Source organism: Monodelphis domestica, chromosome 1, assembly GCF_027887165.1.
Source record: "Monodelphis domestica isolate mMonDom1 chromosome 1, mMonDom1.pri, whole genome shotgun sequence".
Taxonomy (NCBI): Eukaryota; Metazoa; Chordata; class Mammalia; order Didelphimorphia; family Didelphidae; genus Monodelphis; species Monodelphis domestica.
The window spans coordinates 337,466,148-337,481,412 of NC_077227.1; the positions used below are offsets into that span (position 1 = coordinate 337,466,148).

The following is a 15,265-nucleotide window of genomic DNA, read 5'->3' on the forward strand; positions in this document are numbered from 1 at the left end:
TATATATGACTATATGTGAAGGAAGCAATGGAAACAATGTAAAGGCAACAACACTAAGTAGGTAGTCAAATTCTGATTATAATGACCAATCAGGGGCAGCTAGGTGGCTCAGTGGATAGAGAACCAGGCCTGTAGACAGGTTCTCGGTTCAAATCTGGCCTTAGACACTTTCTGTGTGACCCTGGTCAAGTCTCCCCAGATAACTCCAGGTTGCCTAAGCCTTACATGCTCTTCTACCTTGAAATTGATACTTTGAATATGATTCTAAGGCAGAAGGTAAGGGTTAAAAAAATTATATATATAATATACACATATATTATATATAATATATATTTATATCACACATAAATATATATATATACATATATATATATATATATAAAATGATCAATCAGTTATCTCAAAGAAGACCACAATGATCCCCTTCTCAATAAAGAAATTGAAGTCTAAGGATGTGGATTGTGGTATTCACAATTGGACATGATCTGTGTCAATTGTGTCAATTTTTCCTTACTTTTTTTTTAATTATGAGGGAGGGTTTAGTAAAAGGAAAATTATTATAGTGAGAAAACAAAAGGCAACAATGAAAAAAAAATTTAAAAGGAGGGCTAAAACTTTTTTTTAAACTGTTTTGAGGGGGCAGCTGGGTAGCTTAGTAGTTTGAGAGCCAGGTCTAGAGATGGGAGGACTTGCTCTCAAATCTGGCCTCAGACACTTCCTAGCTGTGTGACCCTGGGCAAGTCACTTGACCCCCACTGCCTAGCCCTTACTGCTCATCTGCCTTGGAACCAGTACACAGTATTGATTCTAAGACAGAAGGCAAGAATTAAAAAACAACCAACCAAACAACAACAAACTCAGCTTTGAGCTAACTTGGTCCTTGTGAACTTCAACTTCAACCAGGTAACGATGTTGAGAGCATTCATAATTTTAATTCCAATTTTACAGAGGCACATCCAAATGGTACAATCAATTTTCAAAAAACAGGCAGACAACATTACTTGTAGTCAACATTTCTTTGCCAGAGTAAATACAATGCAGGCTTAAAATCTCAAACCAATAGTAACTCTACTCTTAGAAAAGAAATGCTTGGATGCTAGCTAAGCTGGCATCTTAAAGGAAGTGAGTCTAAAATAAATACAAAATATAGTTCCTGTAAAGTGATTAAGCATGCAGACAGAGTTTCAATGTTCAGCCATGGTTTGCTTAATGGAAGAGTGTGTTTATGTGCTTAATGTACATTCTCATAATAGTCACTAAGGAAGCAAGTATTTCTTTTGTTCTGTGACTATCAAAATGCAGAATTTATCTTGACTACTGAGTGCTTCCCACATACTTATATGGCTTAGAATCCAGGGTAGTTTCTAGCAGTTCAAGAAACAAAAGCCATATCCAGCAGCATCCTTTGCCTGGTCCCTTCTCTCAGGCAGCCAATTGTGAGTAAAGTCAGTCGGTTTCAGATCTGGCCTGGTGACTGGACTGGAGCTTTACAGCAAGCAGGTAGACTGACCCTGAGATGACTTTTCTCTTCCCAAGATGTGAAGTCCTCTGGAGGCAAGAAAGATTTTCCTTTCCTCCCCCATTCCTCAGCATGGAACATAAAGAGAAAGAGGCGTGTATATTCTGTTCGTAAAATAATTTAGCACAATGGTACCTTAGCCGAGTGCCAACTCAGCCTGCCCACACACGTCTCAAACCCACAATAATTCACATGGAAACAGTTCACAGAAGTGTGCTCTACTTTTACAGCAGGAAGCAGCACAGACTTCACTTATGATGTTAATACTGGTAAGGACCACTCCAAAGGTTGGAGCAGACACTGTCATGGAGACGCCTTACTTAAGAAATATGAACAGGAAAATGTTTATGCAACAATATCCTGGGAATTACCAATAATGAATCAAAACAAAAAGTAACCCTTCCATTGGGGGAAAAAATGCAACTGTGCTGCTCTATTAAGAAATATACCTGGGGCAACTGGGTGGCTCAGTGGATGGAGAGCCAGGCCCAAAGATGGGAGGTCCTGGATTCAAATTTGACCTCAGACACTTCCCAGCTGTGTGACCCTGGGCCTAGCCCTTACCACTCTTCTACCTTAGAGCCAATACACACTATTGATTCTAAGACAGAAGGTAAGGGTTTTCAAAAAAGAGAAAAAGAAATATAGCACTCTCATCAGTGCTATAAAAACATATATGTCCTCTGGTATATAATGGGTGTTAATGATACGTTTACTCAACAGTTTTCACAAATAATTGCTCTGACTCTGCCAAATAAATACTTATGCTATTCATCAGGGCAAAGCCCCCCTTCCCCATTTCCTTTCATGCTAATTTGATTTCTAGGAGGAATTAGAAAAAAAAGAGAGCTCTGATTTTAAGATATACAGGAGTTCATCTTTTCCCCAGAGGGGGGCTCCTTGAAATGTGTACAAATTTTACAGTGATCTCTTCGAAAGAACTATCAAGGGCTTTTGAAGAACATCCCAAAAAACCAAGGTTTTGGGACACTGAAATTATAACATCCACATAAACAGTAAGTTTTTTTACTCTAGAGTACACCCTACTTGTGGGCATTCTCCAGGTCATTAGAGACCAAAGCCCTGGGACCCAGACCTATCCTTTGCTGTATTCAGGACCCACATACCTGAATTCCTAGAATGTAGAGAAAGGGAATTTTGGCTTTGAAAGGGCCAGTCATGGGCCTCTGTATTTTTTTCCATGCCTGAAAACAGGTGCTCACCAAATCTCAGGCCTGGTCCTAAGTAGGAAGGATTCTAGCTGTCTTCCTGAGCATCTTCATAGAAAGATAAGGACCCAAAGGATTATGTCCAATGAAATGCCCTTTCACAATCAGAGGAATGCTCCCTGGAAAGGGGCTGATTCTTTTTTTTTTCTTTTTAAATTTTAATTTTTTTTTATTTTTTCTGGGTTATACATGTGTTATTCCATAAATTTTTCCATATTTTTCATTTTTGTAAGTGAATAATTTTATAAAACCAAAACCTCAAATCATATACTCAAATAAACAAGTGATAAGTCATATGTTTTCATCTGCATTCCTACTCTAGCAGTTCTTTCTCTGGAGGTGGATAGCATTCTTTTTCATAAGTCCCTCAGAATTGTCCTGGTTCACTGCATTGCTGTTGGTGGCAAAGTCTATCACATTTTATCATTTCACAATATTGCTGTTCAGTGTTTTCCTGGTTCTACTTATTTCACTCTGCATCAGTTCTTTCTAAAACCATCCTGTTCATCATTCCATATAGCACAATAATATTTCATCACTGGTATATAACACAATTTGTTTAGCCATTCCCCATCTGAGAGACATCCCTTTAGTTTCCAATTCTTTGCCACCATAAAAAGAGCAAACAGGTCCTTTCCCATTATTTTTTATCTCTTTGGGATACAGACCTAGTAGTGGCATTCCTGGATCAAGGGGTATGCATTCTTTTATAACCCTTTAGGCATAATTCCAAATTGCCCCCCAGAATGGTTGGATCAGTTCACAACTCTACCAACAATGCATTAGTGTCAAGGGGCTGATTCTGTGCAATCTCTTCTTTGGTTTACAAGGTTCTTATGGAGAAAGGTCCTGATGACTAAAGGCAAGCTGAGAAATGGTGCTGAAGGGAGAGCCATTACAAATAACATTAAGATGAAGATTTTAAGGGAACACTCTTCCACTCTGTATCACTTCAGCTTACATCCTGTTTTCTTTTTACCTCTTTGTTCTTAAACACAGATCTGCTAACTGGCAAGCTTTCCATTTCAACCTTAATTCTCATGCCCCTAAATGAGAAATTCAGCCTGAATGTCATGTTAAAGTGAAAAACCTAAGAAGAGGTTACTTTTGCCACATACTTGTCTATTCTGAAATATGTGGGAGCACAAGGATAGGTTTAAAATAGCAATTATTTTGGACCACTGGGAATGAGTCCAAATTCTCTGAATCAAACCTCCATATTTTAGAGATGAAGTACCTGAGGTCCAGAAATGTCCTATTCTTTAGAAGCAACAAAAAGTCAACTCTTAATTGAACAGGAGCTCATCTATGAATTGTAACTGCCTAGGACCTAAGATACTTCCATCTTTGGTCTCTGGTCTACCTATTGCTGAGTTTTTGGCAATGTCACAGTACACTGAAACATAAACCAAAGGAGAGTAGAATAAAATTAAAATCAGATGAGAATCAAATCAGAGACTGTTGCTAATCTTAGTAACTCTAATAAAAAGATGGGCTGTGAAAACTATTAGCTACGAAGAGAGTTTAGAATTATCTGTGTTATTATTATGAACAATAATAAGAATAATATGATATTAACTAGTGTTTTACAGTTTACAAAGTGCTTTACAAATATCATCTCATTTTATTTTTTTTAAGCATGTCCTTCTCATGGCCATGAAATAATGAAGAATTCACTTTAAACATGTTCTATTGCCTAGTGATCTGGGGGTGAAATGGTATCTCTAACTGATAGAAAGGTATTATTTGTGTATGGGCTATAAATAACTAAAGCTATAAAGCCTGTGTGTGGCATGGGACTAAATGGTGGCTGTTTATTTCTGGATGATATACACTTACCTTCCTATAAAAGAATATGTTTTGGTTCTACTTCTGGAACAGAGTCCCCAAAGGATAGTCAGGAATGCTGTAAAACTATTGTCAAATCCAATTCTTATGCCCATGAAATCAATTTAGATGAACTGACATAACTAGCCTTTGGAATCAGACTACATCAAGGATTATGAGAAGATTGGAAACTGTCTCCATGGCTCAATTTTTTTCAGCTCTGTCCACTTGAATTTCAGCAAACCATAAAAATGGACTTGACTTTCTAATTTTCTTTTATAAAATGGAATTAGTAACATAAATAGGAACAACTACGGAAAATTCATGCCCTTGGGTAATCCTCCAATGATTCTGTCAGCCACCTTTATGCAGGCCAATAAGATTGGACAGTTTTTCACAGTTTTCGAGTTTCAGTGACTCTGCTTTCTGTTTCAAGCGTTCATCTCGGTACAGTCTGGCCAAATTTGTCAAGTCTGATTCTGAAAAGTGAAAGAGAGAACCAGTTAAGCAGACAGTTAAGGCCCTGGAACTCATTTTACTTTTCACCTAATTAAGACCAATTTGTATTTTAATGAACTGCTTCTTTCCTTAAATTCTGTTTGTGGTTATGGCACTTGGCACCCAACTTATGAGACTTACATATGTGTAGCAAGAGAGTATATTTAAAACTATCCCCTCCGATGTTACTCAGATAACAGTCTGGAAGAGAACAACAGTTCACTCAGTCCTCCTGTTTGAAACAAAGACAGCGCCTTCTTTCCTTCTATTTTCTGAGGATCTTAACTCACACAGTACTAATTAATGCAGAGATATTATTCAAAGATTCAGCAAGGCTCAGGGACTGCCAGAGACATTTTTCACTTCTCTCTGCTTGTAGGGCACACAATTCAAAAACCAAAAAGTGAAAGAATTCAGGTATTGTAACCTTTAGCTGCTCAGTTAAATGAATCTGATTTCCTCCAGATGTTAGCAATGGCTGCTCTGTTTAAAACTAGATTACATCCTTAGCTGCATTCCATGTGTTTAGGTTCTATCTTATTTTCATCATTTCACAATATTTCCGAGATATATTTTTAGGAGCAAATTCCTGAAGAGAATCCTGCTGCTCCTGCTGGATGGATAGCTTCTGAAGTCCTCCAACATAAAAAAAAAAAACCCAATTATGATATGTTTAAAGGACCACCCTGTGAAAATCCAGTCTTAATCATTGTGAAATAAATCTATTCTCTTTCATTCTTTCTATAGAAAGCCTGGATTCTCTCTGTGAAAAACAGGCACTAGTCTAATTAGTTAACAAACTGTTAGAAACAGAATTTAATCCATTAATACCCAGGAGTTGAATAGTCATTGGGAATGGGGCACTGGCTTTTAAATAGGTTTTCATAAACACAGCACTTCCGCTCCCCAATGGCGTGCCTGCCACCCAGGGAGGCCCAGGACAACCCCACGCACTGATTATGTACAGGACCTGAGGACGACAGGTAGACAATCAGTGGAAAGCTTCCTTTGGCGAGAGCTGGCTCAGATCATATTGTCCAGGAGGCCTTACATGAGTCAAACTCAGCTAGTTGCTTGACATGCAATTATGTCTCCCAGCTTCAAAAACAATGTGCTCCAGAGGACAATTCTGTTTGCTCGGCACAAGTGGCTGTCAGACTAAGCTTGTCTTGGCACAATAACTCTCAGAGGTGATGGACCTTCAAGGACAATCATTTGGCTCAATGCACTAAAATACCTTTGCTAAGGTTCTCTCCACAGATACCCACTTTTTGGCAATCTACAGCAATTGTGTCCAAAGGACATTCAGAATACTATGGTTCGGCTGACCTAGCCCTTCTGTTCCCTGGGGCTGGAGGAATGCTTGATGTTAGCTTTGGACAATTAGAAGGAACACAAAGCCACAGAACTGAAGCAGGCTCCTTTGTTTCTGTTTTATCTCCATTCAGTTTCTTTGAATTTGCTATTTACTTGGCTTGTTTTGATTTATTGTTCCAGAGAAGATCAGTGGGCTACTCCTACCCAGTCTGGGGTCCAAAGTTTCACAAGGAGGTCAGATTCACAATGCTCCCACTCAGTTCTAACGCTTACAGAGGAACTTCTCTCCAAATTATTCTTAGTCCATTAGTGAGCTTTCAAATGCTGACCTCATGACTGTATTAAATTTACTCTTTTAAGCAACTCTGTTTGAAACAATGAAAGAGGGGTGGGTTTAAGATACTACCTTTTAACTGTCAAGATCAAAATCTTTTCCCAAATTCTCCCTTTGGTTACTCTGCCTGGGCACAAATATTGGGATAACCGACAGAAGGGATACTTGATAGATTTCAAAGGCAAATTGCCTTAGGCTCTGGTTAGCTGACAAGAGAAGTCATAGCCTCAACTCCCCAAAATGTTTTATTTTACATTTTCAGATGCAGGGGCTGACAAGTTTGGAGGCCTTGGCCAGCCCCAGCTGTCATGGTGACACATCTGATGAGGCCAAGCTGTCAGAGAACCCAGATCCAGAACACAGTGAACACCAAAGCCCTATACTCAATCTGGAAATAAATAGAGAAGACTATGACTATACAGTCCAGGGCTCCAGGTTTTCAGCAATGTCTGGGAGAAAAAGTGAACAATAATCCAGTTCTGTTGGTGTTTCTTTAAAGTATTCATTCAGGTACAGATTTTTTAAAAAGATGATAAAAGTCAACAAGGGGCTAAACAGTCATAGAAAGTGATTGCTTGGGGTTAGCTAGAGACTGGGTGGATAAAGAGCCAGGCCTAGAGACTGAAGGTCTTGGGTTCAAATCTAGCCTCAGACAATTCCTAACTATGTGATTCTGACAAGTCACTTAACCCCCACTGCTTACCCCTACCACTCTGGTATTGGTTCTAAGATGGAAGACAAGGGTTTATTTAAAAAAAAAAGGGGATTACTCAGAGTCCAAAGATGAGCCACATTTGAGTTAAATATTTTAAGGAACAGTAGAGAAAATGACCAAAAGGTTACAAAAGATAATAGCTAACTTTGCCAAAAAGTTTCCACGGAACATTTTGCCAATAGCAAACTTTGTTCTGAAGTGGCTTTATTTTTGTAACCTCTACGGCGCTAAATTTAACCACCTCAGCTATACTTGGTGCTGGGGTAGCAGAACAGTTGCTGATCATTTGTAAATAGCTTTGCATTTCCTGCAGTGGCCCCTGGCAGCCACTATTCCCAAATACTGGAAATATATTTGTAAAGGTGTTTGGGCCTCCTGGCACCCACAGCAGACCTCTTCTGGATTGTGTCTGTAGTGGGGAGGGGCAGAGCCCTTACAGGCTCCAGACCACGAGGGCCATTATAATGATTTCTTTTATCTGTTGACAAGACCATTGAATGATTCCTTTTTTTTTTGGCAACAGGAATAAAAGGAAGGAATAGAGGAAGAAACAGGCTTTTGTTCTATTTCTGCAGAAGGAATACAATATATTTGAAAGGCAGGGTGGTAGAGAACAAAGTGCTCTGGGATAAAGTGGGATCAAGGCCCAGGTTCAAGATCTGACTTTGACAATGAGCGGCATGAGCACAAGGGCAAATTAATTTTCCCCTTTCTGAGCCTTAGTTTCCTCATCTGAAAAATAGGGATGATAATAATACTTACACTTTCGACCTCAGAAAGATGAAAAGGGCTTTGTAAACTTTAAAGGTAATTTCTTAACTTAAAATTATCCCAAGATATGAACAAAGAATTAAACATATTTATATTGATTTCCATTTTATTCAAATGAATCAATGTCCTCTTCTTTTTTTCTAACCCTCACTTTCTGTTTTAGTAATAACTCTAAGATAGAAGGGCAAAGACTAGACAAATGGGGTTAAGTGACTTGCCCAGTGTCACACAGCTATGAAGTGTCTGAACCCAGGACCTCCCATCTCCAAACCCAGCACTCTACCCACTGTGCCACCTAGCTACCCCAAAGATAACTTGATTTTATATTATTTTTGTTTTTGAATCATATCATTCATATTTGACTTTCTAAGCAAAGGTCCTGAGATGGTTCTCATTTCCTTTTCTAGCTCACTTTACACATGGGGAACTGAGGAAAACAGGGTTAAGTGACTTGTGCAGCTAGGAAGTGTCTGAGGTCAAATTTGAACTCAGGACCTCCCATCTCAAGGTCTGGCTCTCAATCCACTGAGCTACCCAGTTGCCCCCAACCTCTTTTTTTTTTTTTATAGAAGGGCAAATCTTAAAGGGTGAGGCCAGGGAAAGAGAAGGGCAGGGGAAGTGGTGTCTGTGAGGCATAGCTACACTGGCTGTTACTACTCTGTGCAAATTAAGTCAAGTGACTTATCATCTTCCTTCTTTAAATAGGGAAAGTGGCAATGCAAAAGGCTGAAGAAAGCCTCTTGTTTCAAGCTGGACCAGGCTATGCCACCCTTTGGAAATGTTTGTAGGGATGGACAGTAACAAAACAAAGCCCCCCACCATCTTACTTTGTTGTTTTTCCTTCCAGCAACTTGACTGGATATAATCTATATAATCCTTTTCTACAGTCTTCTCCAGGTCCCGCAGTGATGACCCCTTATAGTTTTTTTCAAAGTGTTTATCAACGAAATAAGGCACCTGCAGATTCTCGGTTTCTCTGGAAATGGTGTACCCCATGGACCTGTGGGAAGAGCATAGGGAGATGACGAAAAATTAGCAATATCATGGACGTTGTTTGCTGAATATGAGCCTCTAGGAATATCTTTTTAATCCCTTACCTTCACTTCTGTCCTAGTAACAATTCTAAGATGGAAGGGTAAGGGCTAGGCAATGAGGGTTAAGTGACTTGCCCAGGGGCACAAAGCTGGAAGTGTCTGAAGCCAGATTTAGAACTCAGGCCCTTCATTGAGCCCCAGCTGTCCCCTCTAGGAATACACACAGAAGCCCGCCTCCTTATCAAGATTCCTCCAATAATCTACATTAGCAACATTTAATATTTTATGGATACAACAATTACTGCCCACATTATCACCAGCATTAATGCACAACACACATGCCACTATGGTTAGCTGTATTCTTCCAATTTCCTAAAGGAATGGGGACTGTCCTGGCCACCACAATAAAAGCAAAGCTGACAGAAAGCATGTATAGTGTTATTTGTCAGTATCTTCTCTAAAACTAGATCTTCTTTAAGGTTTATTGTGATAAAAGTAAAATATGGCTTAGAGAAAACATTTTAATTACACATAATCAGGCAGGAACCACTGATCCAGCAGCAACATCCAATTTACTGAAAAAAATAGCACCCAAAGGCTCCGCTACCAGAAAACTGTAAGAAGACACAGGTTGACATCCATCAGGCCATTTTGGTACATCTTCCTAAGGATCTAAACTATACTTCTGATGCTCAGAAAGTTGAGCTCTTCAGGGCCAAAAAATGAGGAAGTGCAGAAATGAATCTCTAAGCCCCCAAATTCCGAAGCACAAGCCTAAATTAATGTGAATAGCTTAGGGGCTGCTAAGGGGAATTTTGAGGACAGTATGCTCAATTTCAAGTGACACGTTTGCAAACCCCAAACTGATTTTGTTCACTGGCACTTTGCTTGAAGTTCATCTTCTAAGTTCTGGCCTACAGGAAATGTTCAATGAAATGGCAGCAGGATTCAAATCTCGTCTCCTTAGCTGCCATCTTAAATCCCTTTTCTTGGGCAATCTCTCCCAGTGTACTGAAGCTATGGCTGCTCTTCAGCCTTACTAAAGTATACACAGAGCACATATGTGTCTGCCAATGTGCTGCTGTCCTAGAAAGAAGGCAGCATGTGAAAAGAAAAAGAATACTGGATGACAGGAAAGCAGAGCATTTGGGGTCTAGTGTGGCTCAGCTACTGGGTGAGCGAAGACAATAAACTGTATCCTTCATGAGATCATAAACTTGGGGCTGGAAGAGAACTCAGAGCCTGTCTAGTAGAACTCTCTCATTTTACAGATGAGGAAACTGAGGCCCACAGAAGTTAAGTGACTTGCTCAAAGTCACACCTGTGGAAAGTGACAGAGACAGGATCTCAACTATTCAATCACTGGAAGGATGGGAGAGAATCAATAATGAAATTCTCAAGACCCAAAGGGAAATGATTCCAGTGAGGAGGAATGTTGAGATTTGCCTATAGAGACTGATGACATGGTTACACAGAAGAAGCACCAACTAACTGAGAGTGGACATAAATGTACAGAAGATAGAAATGAGGCCAGAGACGAAAGCAGAAATTATTGCATAAATTATCCTTTAAAGGCTGTCAGGAGATTTAAAACTCCAAATGTGCAGAGGCTAGCAAGGGAAGCTAAGAACAAAGAAAAGAGATGGAAGAAAGGAAAGGCCTTTGCTTGGGCTACAAGGGAAGATTAGCTGCTCCTTTCTTGTTTAGTTCCTTTTCCTTGAACAAAGGAAGTGACCTTTGCAACAAAAACAACAGAATCCAAATGACTAATGGGGAGTTGATGCCCAAAATAAATAAGGAGATAGTAATGAAGCACCTGGCTGCCCTTGAAGATGCCAAGTCATCTGAGCCAGATGAACTATATATCCCTAAGCATAGAAAGTCCTAATGACGTGGGGCAGCTAGGTGGCACAGTGAATGGGGTGCCAGGCCTGGAGAACCTGGGTTCAAATCTGGCCTCAGACAATTCCTAGCTGTGTGACCCTGGGCAAGTCACCTAACTCCCATTGCCTAGCCCTTACTTCTCTTCTGTCTTAGAATAGATATTTAATATCATATATTGATTCTAAGACAAAAGATAAGGATTTAAGAAAAAAAGACCTAGTGATGTGACTGCTGGGACACTTGTCAGTAATATGTGAGAGGTCACAGAAAAGAGCTACTACAAGACTGGAGAAGAGAAAATGTTGACCCAATTTTCCAAAAAGTAAAGAGTTCAAAGTCTGTAAACTATAGACCAGTGAACTTCAATTCTAAGAAATTCTGGATTGTCAAAGAGATGGTTGATCTAGAAAGGGAAGTGAATATCTCCCTTTGATGAGGAGTCAATGAGAGGAAGGATGTGGATAGATTACCTAGATTTGGCAAAACTTCTGATTAAGTATCTCGTGTTATTTTAATAGAAAATATGAAAGAATGTGGACTAGATGGATTCAGAATTGGTAAGATGCCCAGGCTAAAAATGCAGTTCTTAAATGTCAATATCAATGTGGTAGGACTCTAGTCAAATAATTTAGGGATCTGTGATTGGCAGTCTTATTTTTAGCATTTTTTAACATTGATTTAGAGAAAAGCATAGGTGGCATGAGCAGTTAAGTGGCACAGTGAATAGTTCTGGACCTGGAGTCATGAAGACTAATTTTCTTGAGTTTAAATCTGGCCTCGGACACTCACTAGCTATACGACTCTGGACAAGTCATCTAACAGCTGCCTGCCTCAGTTTCCTCATCTGTAAAATGAGCTGGAGAAGGACATGACAAACCACTCCAGTATGTCTGCCAAGAAAACCCCAAAAATGAGGTCAGGAAGAGCTGGACAAAACTGAAAACAAATGAACCACAAGAGAGAGCATGCTCATTAAGTTTACAGATAACACATAGCTAGGAAGGCTGGCTAATGTATCAGATGTGACAGTCAGAATCTAAAACAGGAGTTTACCTTTTTTTTGGTCATGGATCCTTTTGATATTCTGATAAAACCTACAGACCTCTTATCAGAATGTTTTGAAATATACAAAATACATAAGAGTTACAAATGAAACCTATTATATTGAAATATAGTTATAAAATATGTATTTTTAAAAACCAAGATCCACAGATACCAGATTCAGAAAAAGGATCTTAATAAGCTGGAGCACTGGTCTAAATCTAATATGAAAAAATTCAATTCTGATAAATTTAAGGTCTTAAGACTTGAGTCAAAAAAAATCAACATCATAAGCATAAGATGGGGGAGACATGCTTAGAAAAATGTTACGAAAACCATCTGGGAATTTTCCAGAACTCAGGTTCCATCATTCAGCAGTGTGATATAATAGCTCCAAAAGCTTTCAAAAGCTACCTTGGGCCGCATAATTCCAAAAATAAGGAGGTGGAAGCCCCACTGTGCTCTGCTCTCTTCAGACCTCAATAGTTCAGCTCTGAGTGACAGTTGAAGAAGGACAGGATGGGAAAGGGTACTGAGATCATGTCAAATGAGGATTGCCTGAAGGAACTGATCGAGTGTAACCTAGAGGAGAATGCTCAGGGGACATATAACAGGTCTCTTCAAGTATCTGGTGGACTGTTCTGTGGAAGAAAGATTAGATTTTTTTCTGTCTGGTCCCAGAAGGTAGAACCAAAATCAATGGATGGAATTCAAGAAGATGTGCATTTAAGCTATTTAGATGTCAGGGAAAACTTCCTGATCATTAGAGCTGTCCCAGAGTAGAAATGACAGCAGGTCTTACCTTCCTGGAAGTCTTCAGGCAGATGCTGAATGACCATTTGGTAAAGTATGTTATAGTGGAGATTCCCTGTATATGGATTAGACTAGCCAGCCAATAAGGGCATCCTTATGTTCTGTGATTCTGAGAAACCTACTTCTTAAACTTTAAATTCGGCATCTTTCTCCTGTATCATGCTACTGCCGCCCTGTCTTTAGATTTCTAGACCTCAGTTTCCTCATCTTTAAAATGGGAAGATTGGACAAGATGATCTCTCTCACTTTCAATGACTGTTCCTCAATTGCTAAGTGTTTGAGAATTGGAGAGACCGGGCACTGCCATTCTTTGATTTGCCCAGAGGGTGTCACTGTAGAACAAAATAATCCCCTACTAGGGTTAAAAATTAGATTACTTCTATACATTATAGTTCCAGAATGGGATTTCACTGTGATGTCACTATCAAACTTCCCCTTTAAATACCAGATTTTTTTTTTGAGACAAATACGGATTGACAGAAGCTCAGAGTTTTTTCTATCCTACACACCCAAAAATCATTAACAAAAACTGAAAATAATTGACTTACGATTTATAGAACAGACTATATGGAGGATTTGTGGCCATCAGCTGAGTAATAACAGATATAATCACAATCACGAAAACTGGAAGCAACTGAAGAACTGCAGAATACATATTCTACAAGAGAAAGATATTTGGTGCAACATTACCTTTGCAAAAACAAAAAAATACCTAATTGTAAAATTACAGATAGGGATTGGATTGGACCTGTGGTGTCTTGTGGAGGGAACTCCTCCTAAATGAGGAAACTCCCTTTACCAATGCTGCTTGGCATCTTGTACTCTTAGAATTACTTAGAGCCCAGAGGCACACAGCAAACATGTGTCAGAGATATATTTGACCATAAGTCTCTTCTTAGTTCCAAAGTTACTTCTCTTATTATTGATTATGCCAGGCTGTCTCTCATTAGGAAAATAACTTGGTATGCACATTAAAAAAAAATAACTTGCAAGGGCAGCTGGGTGGCTAATTGGGTAGAGAGCCAGGCCTAGAGAAGGGAGGTCCTGAGTTCAAATGTGACCTCAGATACTTGCTAATTGTGTGACCCTGGATAAGCCACTTAAACTTCACTACTCAGCCTTTACCACTTTTCTGCCTTAGAACCAATACACAGTATTGATTCTAAGATGGAAGGTAAGGTTTTAAAAAATAAATAAATAACTTGCAATGTATTTATTTGCAAAAATATTTTGGTTAAATTAATTTTCCATATCTCTTTAAACCTTAATTTCATGCTCCAACCATAAGCAGATATAATGAAATGAATTAAATATGTACTGAATGATAAAAGATAACTTCTGTTCAGCTTGCTACTATATTGCAATGTTAGAGCTAGAAGAGTCCTTGGAGATTATCTGATACAATATATTGTATAATTGGGAAACCTAAGTCCAAAGAGAAGGAAATAACTTGCACAGCAGACAACTCATAACCTTCTATTACTATTTGACCATCTCAGTTTTCTACATAAAATGCTTACTTTTCTCTTTAATAAATGTTATGAACATTGAATAAAAATAACATAGATTTTAGGAGATCTGAGTTCCCAACGTGGCTCTATGACTAACTTCTTATGTGACCTTGGCCCAGTAGGTCACTGGACCTCTCCAGGTCTGTGTGCTTGTCTGTAAAATCATGGAGATAGACTAGATCAGTGATGGCAAACCTTTTAGGGATGGCGTTCCAGACCCCCCCTTCCAAGATGGAGTGCCACCCCACCACCCCCTCCACCTTGCCTTCTGGCCTCCCTTACCCCACACGGGAGGGAGGAAGCGCTCCCATTGGCTGCTAGGCAGAGGAATGTGAAAAAATGTCATCAGACACAGTGGAGAGGAAAAGGGGAACAGCCCAGCCCAAGTCCCTCTGCTTTTCTAGAACTGAACTGTGGGGGAGAAGATGGGAGGCCTCGTGCCCACAGAGAGTGCTCTGTATGCCATCTTGGGCACCTGTGCCATAGGTTTGCCATCACTGAACTAGTTGATTTCTAAGACCCATCTAGCTCTAAATAGTATAATCCCATGAATCTAGAAAGGAAAGAGAATTGTCCTGAGTGTGGAAGATTTTGGGCAGTGAATGAAAGCCCCTTAGACATCTAGAAACCAGGGAGAATGAGGCTATGAAATCCGAAACTTGCTTCAAGGGGGAAAATTGAGAAAATGCACCTCCTCCATTTTTTAATAGGGTTAAATGACTTGTCCACAGAAAAATTGTCTGAGGCCACAATTGAATCCAGGTCCTCCCAA

General features: G+C 39.4%; 1 protein-coding gene across 4 annotated transcripts in view; it reads right to left on the reverse strand.

Annotated features, from left to right (window-relative positions):
* Positions 1–912: 912 nt before the first annotated feature.
* DNAJC18 (DnaJ heat shock protein family (Hsp40) member C18) overlaps positions 913–15,265 on the reverse strand; it is a 41,024-nt gene continuing 26,671 nt past the window's right edge. For all 4 annotated transcript variants that reach the window (XM_016427871.2, XM_056811369.1, XM_001376464.4 and 1 more), the window contains exons 6-8: positions 13,531–13,640; positions 9,038–9,210; positions 913–5,054 (exon numbers count right to left, since the gene is read on the reverse strand). In XM_016427871.2, coding sequence (XP_016283357.1) covers positions 4,930–5,054; positions 9,038–9,210; positions 13,531–13,640 — 408 coding nt within the window. In that variant the 3' untranslated portion in view covers positions 913–4,929. The remainder of the gene's footprint in view (positions 5,055–9,037; positions 9,211–13,530; positions 13,641–15,265) is intronic.